The 25,031-nt window shown below is 43.4% G+C and overlaps 2 protein-coding genes across 3 annotated transcripts; both read left to right on the top strand.

Annotated features, from left to right (window-relative positions):
* The first annotated feature begins 478 nt into the window (after positions 1-478).
* On the top strand, positions 479-4,688 carry LOC121932763 (crk-like protein). Its single transcript, XM_042471731.1, has 3 exons — positions 479-2,411; positions 2,584-3,039; positions 3,984-4,688. Exons 1-3 carry the CDS (start codon positions 2,238-2,240, stop codon positions 4,107-4,109), a joined length of 756 nt encoding a protein of 251 aa, XP_042327665.1. The 5' UTR covers positions 479-2,237; the 3' UTR covers positions 4,110-4,688.
* A 4,000-nt stretch (positions 4,689-8,688) lies between these two features.
* ALDOA (aldolase, fructose-bisphosphate A) lies at positions 8,689-23,939 on the top strand. Of its 2 annotated transcripts, none has more exons than XM_042471676.1 (9): positions 8,689-8,845; positions 17,717-17,842; positions 17,960-18,171; positions 19,975-20,029; positions 20,153-20,313; positions 21,468-21,551; positions 21,701-21,875; positions 22,691-22,890; positions 23,484-23,939. In XM_042471676.1, exons 2-9 carry the CDS (start codon positions 17,731-17,733, stop codon positions 23,574-23,576), a joined length of 1,092 nt encoding a protein of 363 aa, XP_042327610.1. In that variant the 5' UTR covers positions 8,689-8,845; positions 17,717-17,730; the 3' UTR covers positions 23,577-23,939. The 2 variants fall into 2 exon arrangements, with proteins under 2 accessions (XP_042327610.1, XP_042327611.1); XM_042471677.1 differs by lacking the exon at positions 8,689-8,845 and adding an exon at positions 16,724-16,748.
* The last annotated feature ends 1,092 nt before the right edge of the window (positions 23,940-25,031 follow it).

Here is a 25,031-nt window from a genome sequence, read left to right as displayed (position 1 = left end):
CTAAACATCCTTTATGGATTGTGGTGCCCAGAACTGGACACAGGATTCTTCCAGGCGAGGCATGACCAAGGCAGAATAGAGTGGCACTATTACGTCCCTTGATCTAGAGACATTGATGCAGCATAGAATCACATTGGCCTCTTTAGCTGCGGCATCACACTGTTGACTCATGTCCAACTTGTGGTCTACTAGGACTCCTAGATCCCTTTCATATGTTAAGCCAAGTGCCCCCCTCCCTCCCTCCCTATATCTGTGCATTTCATTTTCTTCAGCCCTAATTGCGCTACTTTCTATTTCTCTTTGAACTTGCCCAAGGCACATTATCCACCACAAAAGCAGTGTTTTACCACAGCCACAGTATCCACCACAAAACCCAAAGCAGCTTTCACAGAGTGTGTGGGTGGTGGGGGGGGGGAGAAAGAGGTAAAAAGGCCTCCATCTTGGAAACTGGGCCCAGTGCCCACAACCAAGATGGCGCTGCCGGCTTCAGCGCGGCTTCACCGCCTATTGTGCCCGGGCTCAAAATGGCCGCCGCTCCTCCGTTTGAAGGAGGAGGGGTGCGTCGTCGTCACTTTCCCATCAACCCCGCCACCTCCGCCGCCGGAGCTGCAATCAGGATTGGGGCAGTGATTTGAGAGGACGGCGGCGGCGGCGGCGAAGGGGGGGGGGAGAAGGGGAAGGAGAAGGAGGCGCTGCCGGCCATAAGTCCGGGTTTCGGATGGGCTAGAGCCGGAGGAAGGGAGCCAGGATGCCCTGGTCCCTGAGGGAAGGAGCAGGGGCTCTCCTGACTGAGGAGGGGGGGCATGGGGCTGAGGGGCGTTGTTGTGGGGCTGGGGCACACTGGCCTCATGCTGGAGAGCGCTGCTGATTTGAGGAGGGGGCTTTGTGTTCTTATTGTGAGAGCCTTTCCCATGTTGCCTCGAAGGGGCTGCAATGCAGCATTGAGGCTTTGAGGGGGCTCTTCCTTCCTGAGGATGCTAGGAAGGAGTAAGGGGTGCACATGGGAAGGGAAGGTGGGGCAGGGATTTGCAGCATGGATGGTTAGGGCTCTGGGCTGCCTAGGTCTCCCCGGAAGGTTGTAGGGAGGCTGAGCTGAGCATTTGGGGGTCTTCGTTTGTGGAGGTGTCTTTATTATTATTATTATTATTATTATTATTATTATTATTGTGCTGCTTTTTTGGGTGGGGAGGTGTGAAAAGGTGCTAGGTTTTTCTTACCTGCCTCACAGGTTGTGTGTGGGTTTTATTTTTGGGTAGCTTTGAGGGAGCAGGTTTTATTGGGATACACTAAAGCTTTCTCCAGAGGACCATAGCCTTTTCATGGCAATAGGAATTAATGGCCTCCTCTGTTTCTGGGAGATGATCCCCTCTGATTATTTTGTAGGTTAAATCGGAGTTAGGCATTTTTCTGCAAGAGCGGTTATAATGCGCAGACCGGCTGTTCGTTTTACGGTTCTGGAAAGTGACTCTCGGTTAGGAGTAAAACAATTCCCTGTGTAAGGATTCTATCTCCCAATCTTATTCTGTTACGTTTTGTGAGGTGCTGATAACCTCTGTGGGGTATTGAAGAATTCTGAAGGTACAATCATATCATATCACTTCTGTGAGCTTCTATGGACACTTTCAATTTTTCAAATGTACTTAAGGAACGTAAGGAAATGCTCTTAATTTTGTATGGACACCAGAGAACCTAAAGATCCCATATATGTGTTGCATTGTACATAGGCCTCTTACGTGGCTGTGTTGTATATTGTATGCTGATGGTTTTTTTGGTAGAATTTGTCTTTGAGCAGATAATTAACTTCTAGAAGGGTGCATTAGTTAGGAAAGTGAGCTTTAATTCCCGAAAATTAAATTAGAGCTGGGAGGGATCCCATTTATGGCATCCCTTTTATACTAAGGATTTCAGTGTCAAAGCTTTATTTGCATTCCTAAAATACTACCTTCATTAAAATAGGTATTTGTAGGAGGAGTGGGGTATTCTGAAGGGAAATCAGATTTGGATGGTTCACACTACATGTGGAAGAAGCTTATTTCTCAGTGAGGGGGGGCTGCATATAATTATTTGAAGGTCACCCTAAATTTGAAAGAGGCAAGAGCTGCTAAATGAATCTACCACATAGATTTCTAATTGGGTAACTCCCCTGTAACAAAGGTGCTTTCAGACACCAGGGCAACCGTATCGGTTTTCTTGGGGATAATCATCAGTTGGGGGTTGGTGGGTTTGCCCACCCTCTGATGCTCCCCCAAGCCATGTCAGCTTTTGGGGATGCCCATGAGTGGTATATGGGGGCACTCAGCCGGCAAGAAGCAGCTGCCTGTCTGCAGGGCCACCGGCATGGAACGTTTCTGGTACGGGACAGCACCACCTGCCCTGGGGACTATGTGCTCTCAGTCAGTGAGAACTCCAAGGTGAGTTCCAATCTCTTAGATGTCTTGGGGGAGAAATATACAGGGTAGGAGGGTCTGTGTTGGAATAGCTGAAGAACTTGGGGGAGGCCTTGATTATACATAAGTGGTTGAATTTTGGGGACCATAGAGAGCTCTGGTTTGATGTTTTTCTTTGTCCTCTTGCCTCTCTCAGGTTTCTCACTACATCATAAACAGCCTCCCTGGGCGCCTACGGATTGGGGAGCATGAGTTTGATGGCTTCCCCGCTCTGCTAGATTTCTACCGCCTTCACTACCTGGACACCACCACTCTTGTAGCTCCTGTGGGTCGGGTTGTAGCCCCTGCCTCTGCCCAGCCACCTCCTGCAGGTGAATGGGTCCGTGCCCTCTACGACTTTGTAGGCCGTGATCAAGAAGACCTCCCTTTCACCAAAGGGGAACCATTGAGGGTATTGGCCAAGCCTGAAGAACAGTGGTGGACAGCGCAGCGTGCAGATGGGCGTGTGGGCATGATACCCGTGCCCTATGTCCAGCCATGTCCATATGCTCACCCCAGCAGCCATGGTGCCCCCTGCCATGCTCCAGTAATAGCAAGAGCAGTGCAGCGACGGGTGCCTGGTGCCAGTGACAAGACAGCACTGGCCTTTGAGGCAAGTTGTGAGATAGTCTTTATTGTGGGACAACGTGGAGAATAAATGCATGTCTGACTGTTATATGAGAAAAGCATGCCCAATTCTACCCCTAAACCAAAAACTATGCAATCGGAATAAGTTTTGCAAATTAAGGGGCAGGGAGTAGTGGTGCAGTTCTCTTTGGAGCAGCTGTGAGCAACTCTGGCCCTCCAAATAGTTTTCAACTGCAATTGTCCCTCACCATTGGTTATACTGACTAGGATTAATGGAAGTTGTAGGCCAAAAATTTCTGGAGAGCAATAGTTGACCACCTCTGTTCTGCAAGATTATATAGCCCAGGGGTAGGCTGAGTGTATGGCCCTCCAGATGTTACTGGATTGCAGCTCCCATCAGCCAGCATAGCCAGTGGTGAAGGATGAGTTGAGATGCAGTCAGCAGCATCTGATGGGTAACAGGTTCCTTGTTTGTGGCTTCGCAGAGCTTTAACTAATTGTGGAGAAGCATGAGTGATAGAAGGGAAGGAGGGGAAATATTGGGATATGGAAGGTTAAGATTAACAGTGATTTCCAAATGTTGGTCTTCAAGGCGTTTTGGACTTCAGCTCCTAGAAGCCCCAGCCAGCTTGGCCAACTGTCAAGAATTATGGGAGCTGAAACCCAAAACATCTGGAGGTCCAAACTTTGGGAATCACTGGTTTAGAAGCTGTGTGGGGTGCTAAACACAACTAATGCTTTCATGGGACTCCACTATCATTATCAAGCTATTCTTTGTGACCATGAGAACAGAGACATTTTTTTAAAGTAGAGATCAGAGGTACTTGGATTATGCCATATTCTGCCATCCAGTTATTTGACATAAATATGAGCAAGTTAAGGGGGCAAACTGTATACAGAGAGAGTACAAATGATCCTATTGTCTTTGTTCTGTTCTGAATTCTGTTTGTATTTTCTGATGCTCCACAGGTTGGTGACCTCATTGCTGTCACCAAGATGAACGTCAATGGCCAATGGGAGGGTGAGCTGAATGGACGCCGTGGGCACTTTCCTTTCACCCATGTCAAGGTCCTAGATCCTGAGGAAACAAGTTGAATGTCTGATGTAACCCTTGAACTTTGACGTTACCTGTAGGGGCCACAATCCCTGGACTTTGACTTGTGAGCTCCCGGCCATCTTGAACGTTATACCTCCTTTCATGAACCTTGAAACTTTAAGCTACCCAGTGGCTGTTACTGATCATCCACTTCATTGATAGTTCAACTCCTTGGATATGGACCTCTTCTTCCACCTTGAACTCCTTGACATATGAACGTTCTCCATGACTTGCTGTTCTTAAAATGCTGTGGTACTCAAACTGTGTCAACTTAGACCCTTTATGGGCTTGTTCATATTTGCTCCCTAAGAACACAGTAATCCTTTTGGCCTTGTGGTTTTCAATTTTGATTATGTGCTACTCTGCATCCTGTGACCTGTGACCCCAGAAGCTCTTGAGCTTTAATGGTTGACCCTCTTTAGCCTTGTGTATTATTCATTTGACCCTGCTGTCATTGGGGGCAGGAGCAGTGTTTGACTTTGACTGAGTGACCAGAGTCCTGCCACCCCTAATAGGAATCCCATTCCACTTGTTGTCTGTTCCAAACCACCTTGTTAATTAAAGTTTCCTGCTGATTATTCTTTACTGCTAATTGCTCCTTCTGGGCAGGGTCCAGACAGGGTGCATATGGGGAAAGAGTGGCAATGTTGCTAGGGTAACTAGCATCACAACCTGGGGTTTGCATGTTGTCATGGTGATATGGCTCATAGCCTATTGCTCTAGGAAGGAGGAGAATGCAGGAAATCTCACACATGTTGGCTGGAGCTTCTTGGTTTCCATCTGTTGCCCATCTTACCAATCCTACCATTTTGTGTGAGGATCAGTACTGACTTCCTATGCATACCAACAGCTTTAATAGGTACAGTCTCTTTTTCCTCCTATACTAATTTACTAAAGCCCATCATACCATTTGTATCTCTTTTTGATAAAAACAACCCTGGCTCTTCTGCTTTGGTACCTTCATTGATAGCATTATGGTACCATTATGGTTCCGTTTAGCCTAGCGTTTGGAGGATGAATTTGTATAGCACTCAAAAATCACACACACACCTTCACCTTGGATTAAGATGGAAAAACAGATTTTGGCAAGGGAGAACCTATGGCCCTCTATATGTTATTGATCTAGTAGCCAGCCTGCAAGATAGCAAAGCATGATGGAAGCTGTAGCAGTTTATTAACATCCAGAGGGTTGAATGTTTCCCTGGTTGAAGAAATGGTGACAAGTTAAAGCCAAACCAGTTTAAAAGCAGTTTAAGGCAATTTAAAACCATGAACATGTGCAGATTTAGATATAATCTATTAATCCCCAAAGGCTTTTGTAAAATGCAGCATAACACTAGTGTTGGTGCCAACAGGGCCTCTGAGGATATTCCATAACTGGGGTACCATAGCAAAGGAGGCCCTCTCTCACATGTTCCAGGAGTGTATTGCCCGAAATGATGGGTTACATTTCAACAGACTTCAAACCTCAGTCAGGCATATGTAGGGAGAAGTGCTTCTTTGGGTTTCAAGATCACAAGTTTGTTAGGACTTTGAATGTCCATCACCACCACCTTGAATTCATACTGGAAGTATATTGGCAGACTGTGCAACTGCATTAGCACCAGGATTATATGATGTTTGATATGATACTCTGATCAATCTAATTGCTGCATTTTGCACTAGCTGCAGCCTCCAAGTCATCTTCAAGGGCAGCCCCACATACAGCATATTGTACTAGTCTAATCAGAAAGTTACCAACGCATTAATTACTGGGTCTAGGCTATTGCTATCCAGTTATCTATCTATCTATCTATCTACCTATCTATCTATCATCTATCTATCTATCTATCTATCTATCTATCTATCTATAAACTGTGTCTTAACCTACATATCTAGATATCTAAACACAAAGTATATTCTGTGTAAGTGAATGGTAAAAGTCATTTAGTTCTAATTTTCTGCTTAATGCAGGAAATACAATGTGGGATGCTGCTCTGGCGTTTCTGGAAGCCTTACAACTAGCCTTCAACTAGACAGCTGAATGACCGCCTACTAACCTCCCAAGGTAGCTTTCTACTATCAAACAGCTCTCATAGTTGGGAAGGTTCTCCCAGTGTTTAGCCCAAATCTACTTTTCTCTCATTCATAGAGTCATCATAAGTCAGGACTTGACAAAAGTTAACAATGACTTCCTTGTAGGTTTCCCACTTTTGGTTTTAGGCTGGTCTTCTGGAACAACTGAGAACAAACAAATCTAGTTCATCTCTTGCATCATGACCTTCAGATATTTGAAGGTGGCTATGAGATCCCCCTTTAATCTTATCCCAGGCTAAACATACCCAGATTTTTCAATGATTTTGCAGAGGATTTGATTGCAGTTACCCAAATTTTGCTACTAATTTTGCTGCTAATTCCATCCATCTGCTACAAGGAAGTCTCTTGGTCAGGTCCACACTTGCTTTGCAACACCCTGAGGTGTTACTTACACCATGCAAAATGAGAACATCTTTTTCCATCCCAAAATATTGAAGTATGTTTTTCAGTCCACCTTAGAGAGCGGGGAACGCCCAACTGCTTTACAGCTGGTGCAGTCATTTTCTAATAATAATTATTATAATAATAGGGCATGAAATAATAAGTAGGGTAATGTTTGCCTGTGAATCTGATTGTGTGTGATCAGTGTTAGGTAAGGGCATATTATGTTTATATATATCAGAGTGGCAGGATAGTCTTCAAACCTGCCTATACTCTCCCTCGTATCTGTTTCCTACAAAAAATCTGCTCCAGAGCCATTTAGTTAAAAACTGGAGCAGAGACTACCAAGAAGGAGTCTTTGTGGCAACCTTAAAGATTTTAACAGGCTTAATTTGACACACTGTGTCTCTGATATCTGGATCTAAGAAAATGACCTGGAGTTGGTGAATACTTGCGGAGAGTAAAATTTTGCTAATCTCTAAAGTCAGAGCAAGTGTGGTGCAGTGGACTGAGTGCTGGAATAGGATTGAAGATTCAGCCATGGAAGCCCATTGGGTGACCTTGGGCAACTCACACTCAGCCTCAGAAGAAAGCAAAGGCAGACCCTCTCCAAACAAATCTTGCCAAGAAAACCTTGTGATAGGTTTTACCTTTGCCTTAGGGTTGCCATAAGTTGGAAACAACTCAAAGGCACACAGCAACAACAAGGCAAACCTATTCAGGTTTTTCTTGGCGTGATTTGTTCAGAGGAGGTTTGCCTTGGCCCTGGTTACTGTATTTTAAAACATTTCCCAATCTAGTCTCAGGATCTGGAAACTGTTGAGTGTTGGACTGTAGTTTCTTCTGGGCGACAGCAGATGGCATTGAGGGACAAGGCTCTGGGGCAGGGACAGGGAAGAAGGCAAATGGAGATTAAATGGAAGCCACAAATTGCAAGCTGTTTTGGGTAGAGAAGGGGCAACAGACAAGATGGAGGGGGAAAGTCACCTCATGGTGTCTTCTTACTGGGACTGTGGAGACTGCCAGGGAAGAAGGGGGGATGAATAACTTGGGCACTGAGTCCAAAGGGGCATCATAGGGGTAACCCCAAAACATTGGTGCAATTTAATCTCCAGTGGCAGAGGGGTCTAAATAAGAAGTGTTGGCAGATGCAAGGGGAGCATGTATGGGGAAGAGAACTGTTTGGGAATGAGCCACACTGTGGCGTGCATCCCTCACAAGGTGACCAAACCGCAAAGGAGGACAAGGAACCACAAAAAGTAGGACAGGGCCAAATAAAAGCTAAAAACACTCTCCTAGAAATATCATGTTTCTTCACCATGCTTATGAGCCAGCGTGGTGTTTGAGCATTGTGGACTATATGACTGGAGACCAGGGTTCGGACCCCAACTTGGCCATGTAAACCCACTGGGTGACTTTGGGCAAGTCACATTTTCTGTCTCAGAGGATAGCCATGACAAACCCTCTCTGAAGAAACCTGCCCAGAAAAGCCCATAATAGGGTTGCCATAAATCATAAATAAATGATCAGTTTTAGTATTGCAATAGTTTAATTCCATTTTAATGATCACTTCTGTAGGTTTTTAATTGTACTGTGTTTGTAGACTGTAAGCTGCTTCAGTCCTAATTTTGGGAACTCATCTATATATATTATATTGTATATTAGAGTATTATATTATAGAGTATTATATAGCGGATATATTATAGCGTATTATATATAGAAATTCCCCAAAGGTCAAATTATATAGAGGAACTGCCCCCTCCATTTTGAGCATGGCTTTGTTGTGGTGTGTGCCTTGGAGTCCTTTCCAACTTGTGGGTGACCCTTTCGTTGTGTTTTCTGACCACCTTTATGACTTTTATTATTCATTTAGTTTATCATAGAGGAAATACCCAAAGGCCCTCCATTTTGAGCATGGCTTTGCTCTGGTGCCTTGGAGCCATTTCCGACTTATGGGCAACAACTGTCTTCCATGTATGATCTCTCTGGTTCAGGCAGAGGGCCCCGCGGCCTCTCAGGCTCCTTCCCCGTGACCGCCTGCCTTGCTCTCCGGGGAATGTCAGCGCAGGGCCTGCTCCTCGCGTTTCACATTCCGAGACCCCGGCCTCTATTTTTAGCCTGGCCCGCGAAAGGCCAGGGGTCGCGGAGAAGGTTAGCGCGGCCCTTCCCTCCCGCCTCCGCCTTTTTATAGCCCCGGCGCCGGCTTGGCTTCTGCCAGTCAGTCACCCAGCAGCGCCTCCGGAGCAGCCAGCCTCGTCGTCTCCCTCCGCACCCAACGGTAACCTCCTGGGGATGATGGGGCCTGGAGTGGAGGAGGGAAGGAAGGAAGGAGGCAGGCCTGGGCCTCTGTCTGGGGCCTTGCCTTGGGTTTAGCATTAGGAAGAACTGGAGGGAGGTTCCCTGCAGAAAAGGAAAGGGGAAAGGCTGTTTGTACACACACACACCTCTGTGTTGTGTATGTTTGTTTGTGTGTGTGTGTGTGTGTGTGTGTGTGTGTATATATATATATATATATGTATGTATGTGTGTACATATATATCTCTGTGTTGTGTATATGTTTATTTGTGTGTATGTGTATACATATATATGTGTGTGTGTAGATATATATGTGTGTGTGTGTTTGATCTTTGTGTGTGTGTGTGTGTGTGTATGTATGTAATATTTCTGGAGACCACAGTTGCCTCCACACTGCAGACAGTTTGACACCACTTGAACTGCCACATCTCAATGCTGTGGAATCCTGGGATTTGTAGTCTGTTGTGGCCCCAGCACTCTCTCTGATAGACAGCAGAAATGATCCAGTTTGACACCACTTTGACTGCCCTGGCTCATGGGAATTGTAGTTTTGTTGAGGCACCAGAGTTTTCTTTGACAGAGAAGGCGAAATGTCTCACAAAACTACAGATCCCCAAATTCCCTAGCCTTGAGCCAGGGCAGTGAAAGCAGTGTCAAACTGGATTATTTCTGCAGTGTGTTTTCGCCCTTAAAGTCTCTTTCTCTCTGGCTGCATCTGGACTGCAGAAATAGCGCAGTTTGACACCGTTCAATGCCATGGAATCCTTGGATTTGTAGGTTTTTTTAAATTGCTTTATTTATTAGCTTTATGGTGCGTAATAGTCAGTGCTATGGAGTCCTGGGATTTGTAGTTTTGTCTCTTTTGTTTTTAATTGTTTTATGTATTAGCTTTATGGTCCTTAATACCATACAACATACTGTATATAATAAATCCATACTAAATATTACCATTGTTATAGCACATACCTTTCAGCCCTCCTTTTTTCTTCCTCCCCTTAGAGGACAATAACCAAGTAATTTAGTATCCAGTACTTATAATGTGGAATATATACTTACGATGTGGAATATTTTAACAGTTTCCCTAATTTCATTGTTGGGATTTTTAATTTTGAGAGATCTTTAGCCTTCACTGAGAGCGGAGATGCCGCAACAAGCTACAAACCCTTAGATCCCATAGTATTGAGGCCGGGGCAGTTAAACCAGTGTCAGACTGCATTATTTCTGCAGTGCAGGTGCAGCCCCTCTCTCCGAAGACTAGCTTGTATTTTTAGCAGATTCCTACATGGATGGTTACAGCAAGGTCTGCCCTTTCACTTTAAGCCTGGCTTAACAAGCAGCCCCACATCAAAACCCTGTGGAGCTTTAAATATTAGTGGGAATCCATCTCCCATTTCCCTCACACTCTTTCACTTTTATTAGTCTATTGCTCTCTGCTTGATAAGGCCAATTCTGTTTGCCAGTCTCAAGGATTTGTCCATTTAAGACCATAGAGACTGTTGACTCACAGTCTTTCCTCCCAACACTCAACTTGTATGATCTAATGCTGCTGTTTCCTCCTTTGTCTGCTGCAATGACTTGCAAATGTCTTGCACAGTTGCTCTAATTGTTTGAGGAAGTTCTGTTCACATAAATGTACTGTATCTGGAAAGCAGCAAAGAGAAGAAGGTGTGCCTCTCCCTTTGTGAGATATAGTTTCCAAGTACTGTACCTAGTTAACTTAGGACAAAACAGGTGATATATTAACTGAGGAAGTAGACTGAAGTCTGCAAAAGCTCATGCTGCCAATTTCTTTCTTTCCGCTAATCCCAAAGGTGCTACACAAGATCTCTCTGCGTACTATTTCTCTCACCTTCATTCTTCTTCTGTCGCTGCTGGTTGCTCAAATTGTCCTCCTAAAGCTTGGAGATTAATGCAGAAAAATAAATTTCTAGTATAAATTACATGGACATCTGTCCATTTCATCAGATGCAACTGATGCATCAGTTCCATCTGATGAAGTAATCTGGAGTTCACAAAAGATTCTGCTATTTCTGTTTCTCAGGCCGCATCTGAACTGCAGAAATAATACAGCTTGACACCACTTTAACTGCCATGGCATACTGCTGTGTAATTCTGGGAATTGTAGTCTAGAGCTGCAACAAACTACAGTTCCCAGAATTCCATAGCATTGAGCCATGGCAATTAAAGTAGAGCAAAAACGGATTATTTCTCTAAATTTTTAAAATTAAATTTACATTTCTTTATTAACAAAAGTAAATAGACATGAATAGACAAATCAAACCAAAACAAACAAACAAACACAAAACAAATACAGAAATCTACAGCCGTACACTGATCCTCTCCCCCCCACCCATCCTTAAAAACATAGAAAAACAAATACACAAAAATTAAACTTTAGACTTCCTGCTTCCCTCCATTTGCTTTCTAAATTAACACATATTTTCTCCTCCCTAATCTTTGTACTGGATTACTTCTGCAGTGCAGATGCAGCCTCAGTCTCCAACAATGTTACAGGATTTTTCTATCTCTCTTTATTCAGGAACAGATTCAGAGTGCTATACCTTGGAATACTGGATCTATTTTTCCTTCTAACTCATGTCCTAAAATTGGTAACTCGACCACATAGGGATCTCCTTTGCTGCTTAACTCATTTTTCTTCTCTTTACATCTCTTTCTTGCCTGCCTAAGACCTTTTTTATTTTTAAAAGCAGCTCTTGCATTCCCTGCAGAGGTAACTCAAATGCAAAATCTACAGTATTTCACTGTATTGTAATAATCAAGAGTTGTTTTGTGTAAGGACTTCGAATGAGCCATCTGTAACAGATTTACTGTACAGTAGTAGACTCAGGGATTACATGTGTGTAATGCATTGTATAAAATGAATTTTAGCTAATGAAAGCTTCTGGTGTAATAAATGTGCCCCAGGGCCCTTTGCTGGGGTGGGGTGGGTGAGAAAGCAGAGGGTTTCTCTGTCTTCATTAGTTCCATGCCATGCAGAAATTTAGGATAAAGTTTCCTTAGCATGCTAATGAAATGATGAGGAAAGGGCCTCACCACCTCCATTTCTTCACCATAAGCAACAAGAAAGGGCAACTTTTGCACCAATAAAATGGCAGTGTGGCCTCTTGTCAACTCTCCCCATTCTCATATTTTGGAACCAAGTAATTAATTTTATTACTTAAAATAAAATCAATATTTTATATTAAAATATAAAATATTTTCATTTTAATATACTGTATTAACATTTAAGTAATTTAAATTTGTTAAAATAATTTTAATAATTTAAGTAAAGCTATTATTAAAAGTTAAATACAAAATTTAAAGTAATGTTTAAACAAAGCATTGGGGCATTATTAAGATTGGCTGAACTGCAGCTATAGAGGATTTTTAGGGAGGGCAGGTATGTCTGTTGTGATCAAGAAGAGACAGTTCATCTTGCAGGCCCTGGGGCGATAGGTACATTTGCCATCCCTTCTCCTTCCTGCAAAACATATCCAGGAATATCAGTGTTGACCTTATAACAAAGTATAATTACATCCAAAATCCACAAAATAGTGATATCTTTAATTCCAAAATGCACAAAATGCATGATGCAAGCTTTCAACGCTCCACTGGCTTCTTCATCAGGCAAAAGTGTTAAGAATCATACAAGAGGGGAAAAATTATATAATGGCAGTATTAGTCAGAGGCTTGCATTTTCTCACATGGTTTTTGCTGTTACTTGGAGCCTTCTCCTTCCTATAATTTTAAAATAACCACCTGATATGCAGATATCTTCTCCTTCCTGTGATTTTAAAATAACCTCCTGATATGCAGAAATCTCAGAAGGCAGTGGAGGTGGATGCGTAGTTTAACCTGTTGAATGGCTATCTTTCCTGCAAATATTACAAACAAGGTGAAGGGGGTTGAGTGGAAGAGGAGAACTATGTGGGGTAGGGGAAACGGGGAAATTGGCAAGAAATTGGGGGCAGAGGGAAAGATGTGGAGGAAGCAGGCCGTGGGGAAGGATGGAACTCATTGCATCATGAAAAGCAGTGTCACTCTGATGGTGACCTTTCTGTCCTGCAAGCAGCAGGTTCTTGTAGGGCAGCCCCCAGCCAGACTGATCCTACTTAAGGGAGCAGGGAAGACTGGATAGGGGCAAAGTGGGGGGGGGGGGGGAAGGAACCAGAGGGCATCCCTCCTTCTTGGTGGTGCTACGTGCCTTCCTGCACAAAGACCAGTGACTCAGCTCCTACCGTAATCATCCCAAGAGAAGCCCCATTTGGATTCGGCTTCAGCTGGGCAATGGAGAAGATTCTTGTGGGGTCTGGATTGCTCAAAGGGGAGGAGGGGTGTTGCATTCCCATGTTACATTGACCCCACAGGTGCCTGGCCTTTTCTCTCCTCTCATAAATCAAACAGCAGCTGCCTCTCACCTCTCAGGCGTTGAGGTGTTATGCAACCCGCCTTGCTTTCCCACACCTCTTCTTACCCCCCCTTTCCATTTGCTCCTTCATCAAACAGCCCGGCTCTGTCCAAAATGGGTGGCCACAACCCTCTTGTCAGCTTAGCCCAACAGATGCTCCCTCGAGGCTAATGTTTACCCCATCCCACACAGTGATGCATCTAGGAATATATAAATTCACAAATGTTGCTCTGGACTGATTTATTAATTTGACTACAGTACATCCTGACTTTACAGTCTTTCCTTCACTGCAAACATGCACTAAAGAAAATGTGGAAGAGATATTGATTTTAACCACCTTCTTGCAGACCTTTCAAATGTGATTAAAATGCATATATTTTGGATCTGGAGAGAGTCTTCTCTCTTTGTTCCAACAATGGTTGAGTCCAGAGAAAATCAGATAGGAGAAGCCATTCAAAAATCAGCAAAAATCAACATGTCTGGCCTTTATTCCTACAAATGCAAAGCGTTCTAATGTCCATGCTTAAAAGCACTTCTTTTTAGCTTACATCGACTTTACAGGACCAAGACAGAATGAAAGGAGATTCTGGGAAGAAACCAGTATTCAAGTTAAGATCTGGACAGAATTCAAAGGAGTTCAGTTGATATCTTCTTCTTCTTCTTCTTTTTTTAATTGGGCAGCTGGATGGACAGGGTGACATGGTCTTGAGACATATTTTCCTCCAGGTGTGATCAAGGAGGAAAAAATTGCACAAGAATTACAGAACTGGGCACTTGGGGTAATAATAAAAAAATGCAACCCTTCAGGCTTCATGCCGATAAGCCACCAGTTCTGCCTTAGTTCAGATTTTGCAGGAATTTTCTTTCTTGGCCCTTGCTTCTCATTATCTTGCACTCTGGCCCTGCATATAATAACATGAAAACCCTTGTGGGTTAAACCAAATGTGGCTCTAGACCAGCCTTCTGTTTTTGGAGTGACCAATCTGAAACCTAGTGAAGAAACCCAGAAGTAGGGCATGAAGATACCACAGGACTGTAGGGTTGGAAGAGACCACAAAGGCCATTCAGTCCAATCCCCTTCAGACACGCAGGGAGATACAATCAAAGACAGATTGCCACTGCACCTCTGTTTGAAATTAAATTAAAAGAAAAGAAAAGAAAAGAAAAGGAGAGTCCACCGCCCTCCAAGGCAGCATTTTCACTGTCAACCAGCTCTTACCATCAGAAAGTTCTTCCTAATGTTTAGGTGGAATCTCTTTTTCAGTTTCTTCTGAAAAAATACTGTATCTTCAGTAGCTTATTTACCAGCCACACATATCCAATACGGTGCTGATAACTTTAATTAGCCAAAAAGAGCACCTCCCAAACTCTTAACTAGGTAATCCTTACAGCACATTAAAACTAATAATTAGCATATTTTTTTTAAAAAAAGGCAGGAATCCATATTTTCAGTCTTTTTCTTAAATATAAGTCAGACTATGCATAATGGCACCCTCTCTAGCATCAGAGGCACAGAGGCATAGTGCCTCTAGTACTGAAAGGGTGCTACATCTATGAGGACTAGTAGGACTATCTTCTATTAATGCATCTAGTCTCTTCTTTAAGCCATCGTTGGCTGCCATTGGCATCTCTTGTGGTAGCAAATTTCCATAGCTTGACTATTCACAACATGAAGGAAGTCATAAACCCTGGAGAGTGATTTCAAGCAGAAGGTCTTTGCCTGTAGTAAGGATCATCTATCCTCTTAGATGTGGCAGGCATCTTGGTGCGTATGCATGCCTTCTCCAGTTTGAAAATGAATCCCTTCCATGACCTTTTTTATTTTTTATTTGGCCACAAAGCTGCAGTCCCACTTTTATCACTCCGGTACCACTTTGCTTTACAGTTGGGTTTCCCTCTCCACACACTCCTGGGCCAGGGGGCATCCAGAAATAGCAAGTGTGTCCTTCAGAAAAGGACAGGGGAGCCAAAGGAGGAGGGATCGGGTGTCCCCTGGAAAGGTCAGCGGTGAAACTGGAGTCTAAGAGGCAAAGAGAGAAAAGGTCTGTGGAGCCACAGCGTTGGCTTATCCCCATCATCATTCTTACAATCCATCCAGGGGAGAGGGTGCAACTATATAAGTTATTATTTTTATCCCTAGCATGAACAAACCTGTGGTTGAAGTGTGGATTTTGCTACCCACTCTTTTCAAAGCATCTAAGGGTACATCTACACTGAAGAAATAATGCCCTTTAACACCACTTTAAGTAGCCCCATCCTATGGAATCCTGGGATTTGTAGTTTTACCAGGCCTTCGGCCTTCTCTGCCAAAGAGTGGTGGTGCCTCACCAAACTACAAAACCTAGGATTCTTTAGGATGGAGCCACGGCAGGTTAAGTAGTGTCAGGGTGACCAGGCATCCTCCTTTTTCAGGACATTTCAGCCTTCTGTTTAGGAGGAATTCCAAAATATCCTCACTTTAGAGCAGGACTGAGAGGCATGAATTTACATTTTTGTAAGCATGCTTTTATTTGGGAATGTCCTACATTTTTCTGGATGGCCCTACATTTTTTGCGATGTCTTGTCCTCCTTTGTGGTTAGAACATCTGGTCACCTTGGTCCAAATACACTGCTGAAAAAATCCAGTTGGAGACAGATTTAACTGCCCTGGCTCAGTGCTAGGGAATCTTGGGAATTGTAGTTTATTGTGGTTCCAGAGCTCTCTGAGAGAGAAGGCTACACCTGAGAAAAATTGAATACATCTGAGGTAGTAGGCTTTAGTCTAGGAAAGTTCATGTTGCCAACTTCTTTCTTTCAGTTAGTCTCAAAGGTGCTACAAGATTTTTCTATGTACAAGATATCATTTCCAGAATTCCCTAGTGTTGAGTTCAAGCAGTCTCAGACTGGATATTATTTCTGCAGTGTGTTTTGGACCCATGTGTCAAAACTCCATTATTTCTAGAGCACAGATGCACCTTAGGTCAGTGGCTCCCAAACTTTGGCCCTTCAGGTGTTTTGCATTTCAGCTCCCAGAAGCCCCAGCCAGCTTGGCTAATGGTCAAGAACTCCTGGGGGCTGAAATCCAAAACATTGGGAGGACCTCAAAATTTGGGAACCACTGAACTGAAAGATTCTTTTTTAAAAATCTCTTCTTTTCCTCCTGTTTGTAACACTGAGCACCCATTACACTGGAACAGAAATGCCACATGGATTCCAAGGAAAAAGGCAAAGCACTGGGGCCAGCCTTTTTGCTTTTCTCTCCCATACCATCCATCAGAGCCTTCCAGGCCCAGTTCAGTTTGAAGGGGGAGGAAATCCATCCTATGGTGTTCCCCTCTATTTAAATAAATACTTCCTTGCTATGTAGGGGGAGGGCTTGGTCCCTTTTAAAAGTCTCCTCCCTCCTCAGTGAGTCAAATCTCACTCCCTTTTCTCCATCGGAGCAGCTGCTTGAGAAGGTCTCCCTTCCTTTTTTCCCACATTCTCTGCAGAAAAAGAGGTGAGATCTCCATCTTGGGGTACATTTTTTTTTGGGGGGGGGGCGATTGGGGACCATGATAGATCCCGTTTTTTTAAGAGAAAGCAGGAATCTGCTTTGGCTGTATCCACACTGGAGAACTAATCCAGTTTGACACCACTTTGCCTGCCAGGGCTCAATGCTATGGAATTCTGGGCATGGTCGTTTGCTACCATGCCCAGAATTCCATAGCATTGAGCCCTGGCAGTCAAAGTGGTGCAAAACTGGATTAGTTCTCCAATGTGGATGAACCACTGGAGAGGGGTAAAAGAAGAACTGGAAACTATAATAAGAAATCTGAGATGGGCACTCAAGATGGAGGTTTTTTTTTGGGGGGGGGGAGACATTAGATGAACCCACGTGGCGAGAATGTTGAAATGTGCACAACTGTTGCCTACCTAAAGGAAGGAAGAAAATTTTTCTCTTCGCTCCCCGCCCTTTAACCGGAAGGAGAAGGGTTTATAGTCATTGATAGAGAGAAAATGCTGCATTTTTAGTATCCCCTCCCCTTGTAATTCCTCTACATCAGGTTGAGAAAAGAAATGGGAGGGAGAGAAATTTGGAATATCTCCAATGAAAAGGATCAGGAAAGATGGGGTGGGAAGATAGGTCATTTACGTCCTTGAAAATGCCCTTGATTTGGGTCTCTGTTCAGTAGGAACCATCATCCCTTGTTTGTTTTTCAAAATGCACCCTAGTTGTCTTATTTGGAGGATCCCTTTAGACCTTGATCAAAGATTCCTTTGAACACTGTGGCAACAGGGAGGGAATCAGTGGTGGATTTCTTTCCTCCCTTCTCCTCTTTTGCCCTGCCCTGCTTGTACAGACACATCAAGGTCGGTGGCCTGGCATGTGGGCAATGCCAGGAGAGGCAAGCAACAACAGTGGGAGGCGGAGGAGGAAGAGAGTCACCTGGCCCAGGATGTTAACGCTTTTCTTGCCTTTCCCAGTTTAGTCATTCAAGATGCCTCACCAATACCCAGCCTTGACTCCTGAGCAGAAGAAGGAGCTGGCAGAGAATGCTCTGCGTATTGTGGCACCTGGCAAGGGCATCCTCGCTGCCGATGAATCCACTGGTAAGAGTTGGGAAGGAAGAGGAGAATGAGTGATGAGAAAGTGGTGGTGGGTTGGTGCGTATGAGTAGAGTAGCCTGTCTGCCTAATATCCATTGTGTCCTCTCCTTCACCTCCTAGGCAGCATTGCCAAGCGCCTGCAATCCATTGGCACTGAGAACACTGAGGAGAACCGCCGTTTCTACAGGCAGCTGCTTTTCACTGCAGATGACCGTGTCAACCCTTGCATCGGTGGGGTCATCCTCTTCCATGAGACTATGTACCAGAAGGCCGATGATGGCCGTCAGTTCACCAAGGTCATTAAGGACAAAGGTGCCATTGTAGGCATCAAGGTAAGTGATAACACAATAAGGGCTGATACCTGTTAATGGTAGAGTCCCTTCTCTAAATTGCTGTTGTATATGATCCATAGGAAGCAGATATGTACTGTTCAGGAGGCCTACACAACCTTGTAAAACAGACCTGGGTGACTTGCAGCCTCCAGATGTTCTTGGGCTGCAACTCCCATTATCCTTTGCTCTAGGCTCTGCTGACTAAAGCCAATGCGAGTTGCTCTCCAAGAACCTCTAGAAGGCTAGACACTTTCTATCCCTTTTGTAGAAAGGTAATGCAAGCCTGGAAAAAGGAAGCATACTGTTTAAAATGAATTTGGAGCTTGGGGACGATCAGAGCTGAAGGTGTTTTAACTTGGCTAGTTTTGTCAGTAATAGAGATGTCACCTGCTTTAAGGAAATCTTGCTTGGATTTGCATATGAATAAAGTGATTGTGAAGAAACCCTCACACACTTCTTATATGCAGATAATGCATTCATGTACCCTGGTAGACACCCTTTTAGAAGAGGCCTTCCCTTCTGGGTGAGAAAGGAGAATGCCTCTTCTAAAATGCCTCTTGAAATCTGCAGTATTTTAATGAATGAATGAATGAATGAAAATTTATTTATATACCGCTATTCCTATATAGATCATAGCAGTTTACAACATAAATGATACAATTATAACAACATATAACCCCAACAGTGTAAAGAAACTTCCCATAACCAATTAAAAGCTATACAAAATACTCTAAAAGACGATTATATTACAACCATAAAACCATACCATTAAAACCATACAACAAAATAGCTGGATCGAACAATATACGAGAGGGGAGAAGAGGATAGTATTAAGGCACATTAAGAAATAGTGTACTATTAAGAAATAGTATAACCCTTCCTCAACATCTGACCAATTGTAAGCAGGCAACTTTTTAACCACCTTGAAGAACTGACTAAATACTGAAATCCCAAAGTCCTTGAAATGTCCTTAATTTTTATATGAATGAATGATATGAATGAAAAATGAGACTCTTGGGTTCTTTGGGGTTGGAAAAGAGAGGTTTCAGCATTGTGCTACATTTGCAAGAGAAACTCTCTGTTACCTTTTTCAGCAGAATTAACTATTTTCTCTTTTCAAAATCAGCGATCATGACAGCTTCACAAAACACATTTACTCTGTCAAGGCTGTTGGGGAAATAAACCTTTACTTTGTTGTTGTGTGCCTTCAAGTTGTTTTTGACTTACACTGACCCTATCACAGGGTTTTTCTGGCAAGATTTGTTCAAAGAAGGTTTGTCTTTCCTCTTCTCTGACTTGCCCAAGGTCACCAATGAGTTTCCATGGCCAAGCAGGGATTTGAACCCCGGTCTCCAGACCAGTCCAGCATTTAAACCGCTACACTGGCTCCAAAATATCTATTTAAGAGTATAAAAATTATATTGTTTGTGACCCAAAGGACTTTTGGGAATTAGGTGGAATTATGGTGAATTATAATGAAAAATGAAAAGTAGGAGTCACTATTTTAAGAAAAACACACACCTTAAGAGACTAACTGAAAGAAAGAAATTGGCAGCATGAACTTTCGTAGATTTCAGTCTACTTCAAAAAGTATCTGAGGAAGTAGACTTATGTCTATGAAATCTCATACTGCCAATTTCTTTCTTTCAGTTAGTCTATAAGGTGCTACAAGAGCTATCTACATACAAAACCCCTGTTTCCCTACTAGTGATTTTTTTTTAATTGGATGATAAGATGGGTGGCTCAAGCAGATAAAAGTGGCTGGGGTTTGGTTTGACAAACTTTACTCTTTCCTCCTCACAGGTTGACAAAGGTGTTGTGCCCCTTGCTGGGACAAATGGAGAGACCACCACCCAGGGTGAGTGACTGGGGGATGAAACAAGTTTTGGGCAGAATCAGAAGTAAAGAAAGAAACCCAAGACGAGGGAATAGTATGGCTGTTCAGAGAACTCTGGTCCTTAACCTTCTCATGCCTGTGTAGGTCTTGATGGATTGGCTGAACGCTGTGCCCAGTACAAGAAGGATGGTGCTGACTTTGCCAAGTGGCGTTGTGTCCTGAAGATCACTCCAACCACCCCTTCCCACCTGGCAATCATTGAGAATGCCAATGTACTTGCCCGTTATGCCAGCATCTGCCAGCAGGTGGGTACAAAATGATTTTTGGATGAAGGAAGGTAGTTAACTGGAGGGTGGCTAGTTCCTGGTGGAACTTTCTTATCAGGGAAATGATGTGATGACAGAGCATGTGTACAGTGCATAGAAAAACCCAGATTTAAGCTGTGATTTGGGTAGCAGGTTTGGGAAAGATCTTGTGATTATAGAGAGCAATTGCCATTTAGCATATATGGTACCAGGCTTGCTGGGCCAACAGACTGATTCTCAGCAAGGTAGCTCCTTAAATGCATGTTACAGTTGAGTTACAGACAGTGTTGAAATGGCGGTTTTGTATGCTTCACAGAAGACTACTCTGGGAAATTTCCCAAGGACTTTCAGTGTCATTATTTTGCTAGTGGGTGGAGGCTGTTTTCTCTAACTGTAGTACCCATTCTTGCTACAAGAGGGCACCAAGTAATTTAATAAGTTGTAACATGCAATTGCAAGAGTCCTACACTATATGGAATTTCCAGCTATTGTGTACTTGACCTGAGAAGGCGTTAAGACATACAGTTGGCCCCCCGTATCCACAGATTCAACCATTACACAGCTTGGAAATATTAAGCAAACAAAAAATCCAAAAAAGCAAATCTTGATTTTGCCATTTTATATAAGAGACACATTTTACCACACCATTGTGTATAATGGGACTTGAGCATCCATGGATTTTGCTGTCCACAGGAACCCTGGATCCAAATCCCTATGGATACCAAGGGCCCGCTCTACTTAGCTTTTGATTTGTGTCTGAAAACACTGGAGATTGCCACACGACACTCTTGTAGTGCTACTATTCCACTTTTACTGCTCTAGCGGCCTTCTGTTGCATTCCCCAGATGTTCAGTGAGGCCTAAGAGCTTTCTGGCTGGAATTCTAAATGTCTCTCCTTCAGTTGAAGTGGAATAGCAGCATTTGCAGCAATCTAGCAAATGTCTAGTGATTTAGACATTTGTCTAGTAATCTAGACATTTATAATCTAGCAAAAACACCTTATAGGTGTTTAAAATATATTTGGTCAGAGGAGTTAAATTTTAGTCATGCAATTTCAGTGTTTTTCTTGCAACTTTGAATTTTTTATTTTTTATTGTCTTCTCCACTACCTGCTTGGGATTCTGTTGATCATCTGCTATCCCTTTTAATTCCAGAATGGGATTGTTCCTATTGTGGAACCTGAAATCCTCCCTGATGGTGACCACGATCTCAAACGCTGCCAATATGTGACAGAAAAGGTGAGAGATGCTGAAAAGAGGAAGCTTATTAGTATATATAGGTGGAATCTCTGTCACAATAGTGGTCTTTGTTTCCAGTATGAACTTGAAGATATGATCCTGACACATACTTTACTAGCACTGACCTCTGCCCATTACACCATGGACAGGTTCTGGCTGCAGTGTACAAGGCCCTGAGTGACCATCACATCTATCTGGAGGGGACCCTGCTCAAGCCAAACATGGTGACAGGTGGCCATGCTTGCACCCACAAATACACTCCTGAGGAAATTGCCATGGCAACGGTTACTGCCCTGCGCCGCACTGTGCCCCCAGCTGTGCCTGGTAAGAAAAGAGGGGAGGGGTGTCAAGGAATGCCTGTTTACTTTCCTGTCCAAAATAAATGTGTGATCTTGCAGATTCCTGCACTTCTTTGGCAAAGTGGTAGCCTCCTTGAGTCTCTGTACCAGGAGGAAGGTGGGATATAAATAAATAAAATAACTAAAATAAAAAAGTAATAGTCCTGCAGAACTGTATATCTGTACCAGGGTTTCTATAAACCTAGCTGTTGATGATTCATGTTATGGAAGTGGGTTTATTGTGTGAGTGGTAATATATGAATCTGGTCAGAGGACTCAGAGGACTGACTCCAACATTGTTTTTTCCCTCCCTGCTGCTGCTTGCTACCTAGAGAGCATAGTCTGGTTGGGACGTTTCCTGTTCCACTTGCTTTTAAAAAATGGGGCACAAGTTATGCTCCATTCATGTACGTGTGTGTATATATCATTATTTTTATAAGGTTTTATTAGGCATGGAACACTCAGACTGACCCTGCTTAGTTTCCAAGATGAGATGGGATCTGGTGCCTCCTTTTCCACCTACTTACTTGGAACAACTTTCTAAAGTGATAAGGCAGTGATTCAGAAGTCAGAAGGAAAACATCCGTCTGATTTCGCTTCCAAATGTTCTCCCCCATAAAGTCTTCAGTGGAAACTCTACCCCATTTCAGATTTTAAATCCACCCTTTTCTTACTGCATTTCCTCTTCTACTTGCTTTTAAAAAAAATTGGGCACAAGTTGTGCTCCATTCATGTATGTGCATATGCATATATATATATATATATATATATATCATTCTTTGTTACCTTGTATGATCACAGGAATCACCTTCCTGTCTGGTGGTCAAAGTGAGGAAGAGGCTTCTATGAACCTGAATGCCATCAACAAATGCCCCCTGCACAAGCCATGGGCCCTGACCTTCTCCTATGGCCGTGCCCTGCAAGCCTCTGCCCTCAAGGCCTGGAGTGGAAAGAAGGAGAACCTCAAGAATGCCCAGGAGGAGTACATCAAGCGTGCATTGGTATGTTTTGCTTAGGCTACTTTATCCATGGTAGTGGGATCAAAGCAAGGCCCTGAGTAGTTTCAATTCCATATGAGCTCAGGGGTTGTGACAGATAAAGCTGAGGCGAGGTTAAAAGAGACTTCAGTTCCTAAATAGCGATCATCTTTGGGAGAAACTCGTTTTTGGGAGAAATTCAAACATTTTAAATATGCTGTCATATTTAGAAAAAGAGTAAATGCAAGCAATTTGGATGGCTAGAAAAATAGAACAGTTTTGGTGGGACCAGGAGAGTGGCCTGTTATACACAGGGCCACAGTCTCTTTGGGACCCAGGCTCCCCAGTTTCTGTACTTCCAGCCATTTTGGGAGGAGAGGGCAAAGGATGGATGGCAGATGGGAAAGCTTTATTTGTACTTCTTGGTTACTTGCATTCTCTGCCTTTCCAGACAGAGAGCAGGAGTTTAATATGCCTTCACTGAGGGGAGCTGGGAACTGAAATCTCAGTTTCTCTGCTGCCTAACAAGGGAAGATATGATGATACAGGCAATGTGTGGCATGCCTTTTCTTTTTTAAGATGAAACTGATTCCAACACCTATTAATTTTTTTTACAGGCCAACAGCCTTGCCTGCCAAGGCAAATACGTTTCATCTGGCAAAAGTGGAGCTGCTGCTGAGTCCCTCTTTGTAGCCAACCATGCCTATTAAAATCAGAGGCTTGGTTGCACTGTCTGCTCTTTTGTTGTAACGTTGTGCCTGAGCTACTGTGGTGTCTGTTGTTTTTTTCTTCACTTCTGCCTCTACCCTCCACCCCACCCCTTTTCTGCCTGCTTCTCTTGTGAGGGAGAATGGAAATCTTTGCCTTGCCATGAAAGAACCCAGAGGTCTTGGCTTCTTCCTTCCCCTCACTCACTCCCCTCCCCTAACCTCAGTATGCCTTTATGTGTGATGTCCAGCTTCTCCTGGTGACTGACGACACTCCTGGTCCGTGCCCAAAACATCAAAATGTCTCCGGAGCTGTGATACTTGACTCACGGACCTCTAGAAATAAAGAGAATCTATTTAAACATTGCAATTGCCTGTTTTCTTCTTCTAAACCTGGGATGAGCAGAACGTGCATCCTAAGGTGATTTCCAGCAGATCTGGAAGGATTTCCGTTGTTCACGAAGAGCAGCAATAACCCCCCTGCTCCACCAGCTCTGCATTATATTGCTCAAATGAAAAAAATAATTAGTACTTACCCAAACTGTTATCTGCCTTCTGTCTCATAATGGAGGAGGGCAGGATATATATCAGATAATACATAAATAGATTTTTATCTGGAAGGCTGAAAACTTTCCTCAGGCTCAGAACAGATTCTTGCATTCTGAATACTTTAATCTGAAGTAGAAGTAGTTTCCATTAAGCTCTGACTGGTGCATTTCTGGGTTCTAGCAAAAAACAGATATCATTAGACTGAAGTTTGCATTGTGCCTATTCTAAAGAAGTTAAGCTTTAGCTATAAGCCTTCAGCCCTGCCTGTGCCTTGAAGCTGAGAGTTATATACCAAAAGGTGTACAAGCTGCTGTTTGTGTTGATGGAAGCCAATGGATCCCCTTGCCCATGACTTCCTTCTCCAGCTTGTAGTAGCTCTGCAGGGCCACAGGCACATATTTGTTCTCACCTTGTGTGAGGCTATAGGACCTTGAACACATACCAACCCAATGGGCTATGATCCTTCCCCTTAACTCCAAGCTAAAGTTGGACTATCTGGAGAATGCTAAAAGGCTTCACAGATGTGCTTTGGAGAATACCGGCCTCCCAAATACTTAAAACAGTTAAAGCTGGTAGCCATTCTAACACAGTATTTGTTAGTAGCATTTTTGGTAAGCATGAGGTATAGAAGTACCTGTCAATTTGACAGTGCTTGTTACATTATCTTGGGTATTCAATACCAGCAATAAATTTGCAAAGAATGACAATGTAACTCCTTATCTGAAAGAACTGTCAGGTGGGTATATCACATAAACAGGAACCATATCCCATAGCAATTACAGGATAGGCCATGAATCGGAGAGAGAAGCAAGACCATCAGTAGTTGCTTTTCAAAACCAAAGTACTGGTGCTCAGGCAGATCTAGCATGCAGGATATGAGATGTTTCTAACATATTTCTAACATCTGTA

This window comes from Sceloporus undulatus, chromosome 6, assembly GCF_019175285.1.
Source record: "Sceloporus undulatus isolate JIND9_A2432 ecotype Alabama chromosome 6, SceUnd_v1.1, whole genome shotgun sequence".
Taxonomy (NCBI): Eukaryota; Metazoa; Chordata; class Lepidosauria; order Squamata; family Phrynosomatidae; genus Sceloporus; species Sceloporus undulatus.
The sequence above is the reverse complement of the archived record's forward strand: the minus strand, read 5'-3'. Positions and strand labels throughout refer to the sequence as shown.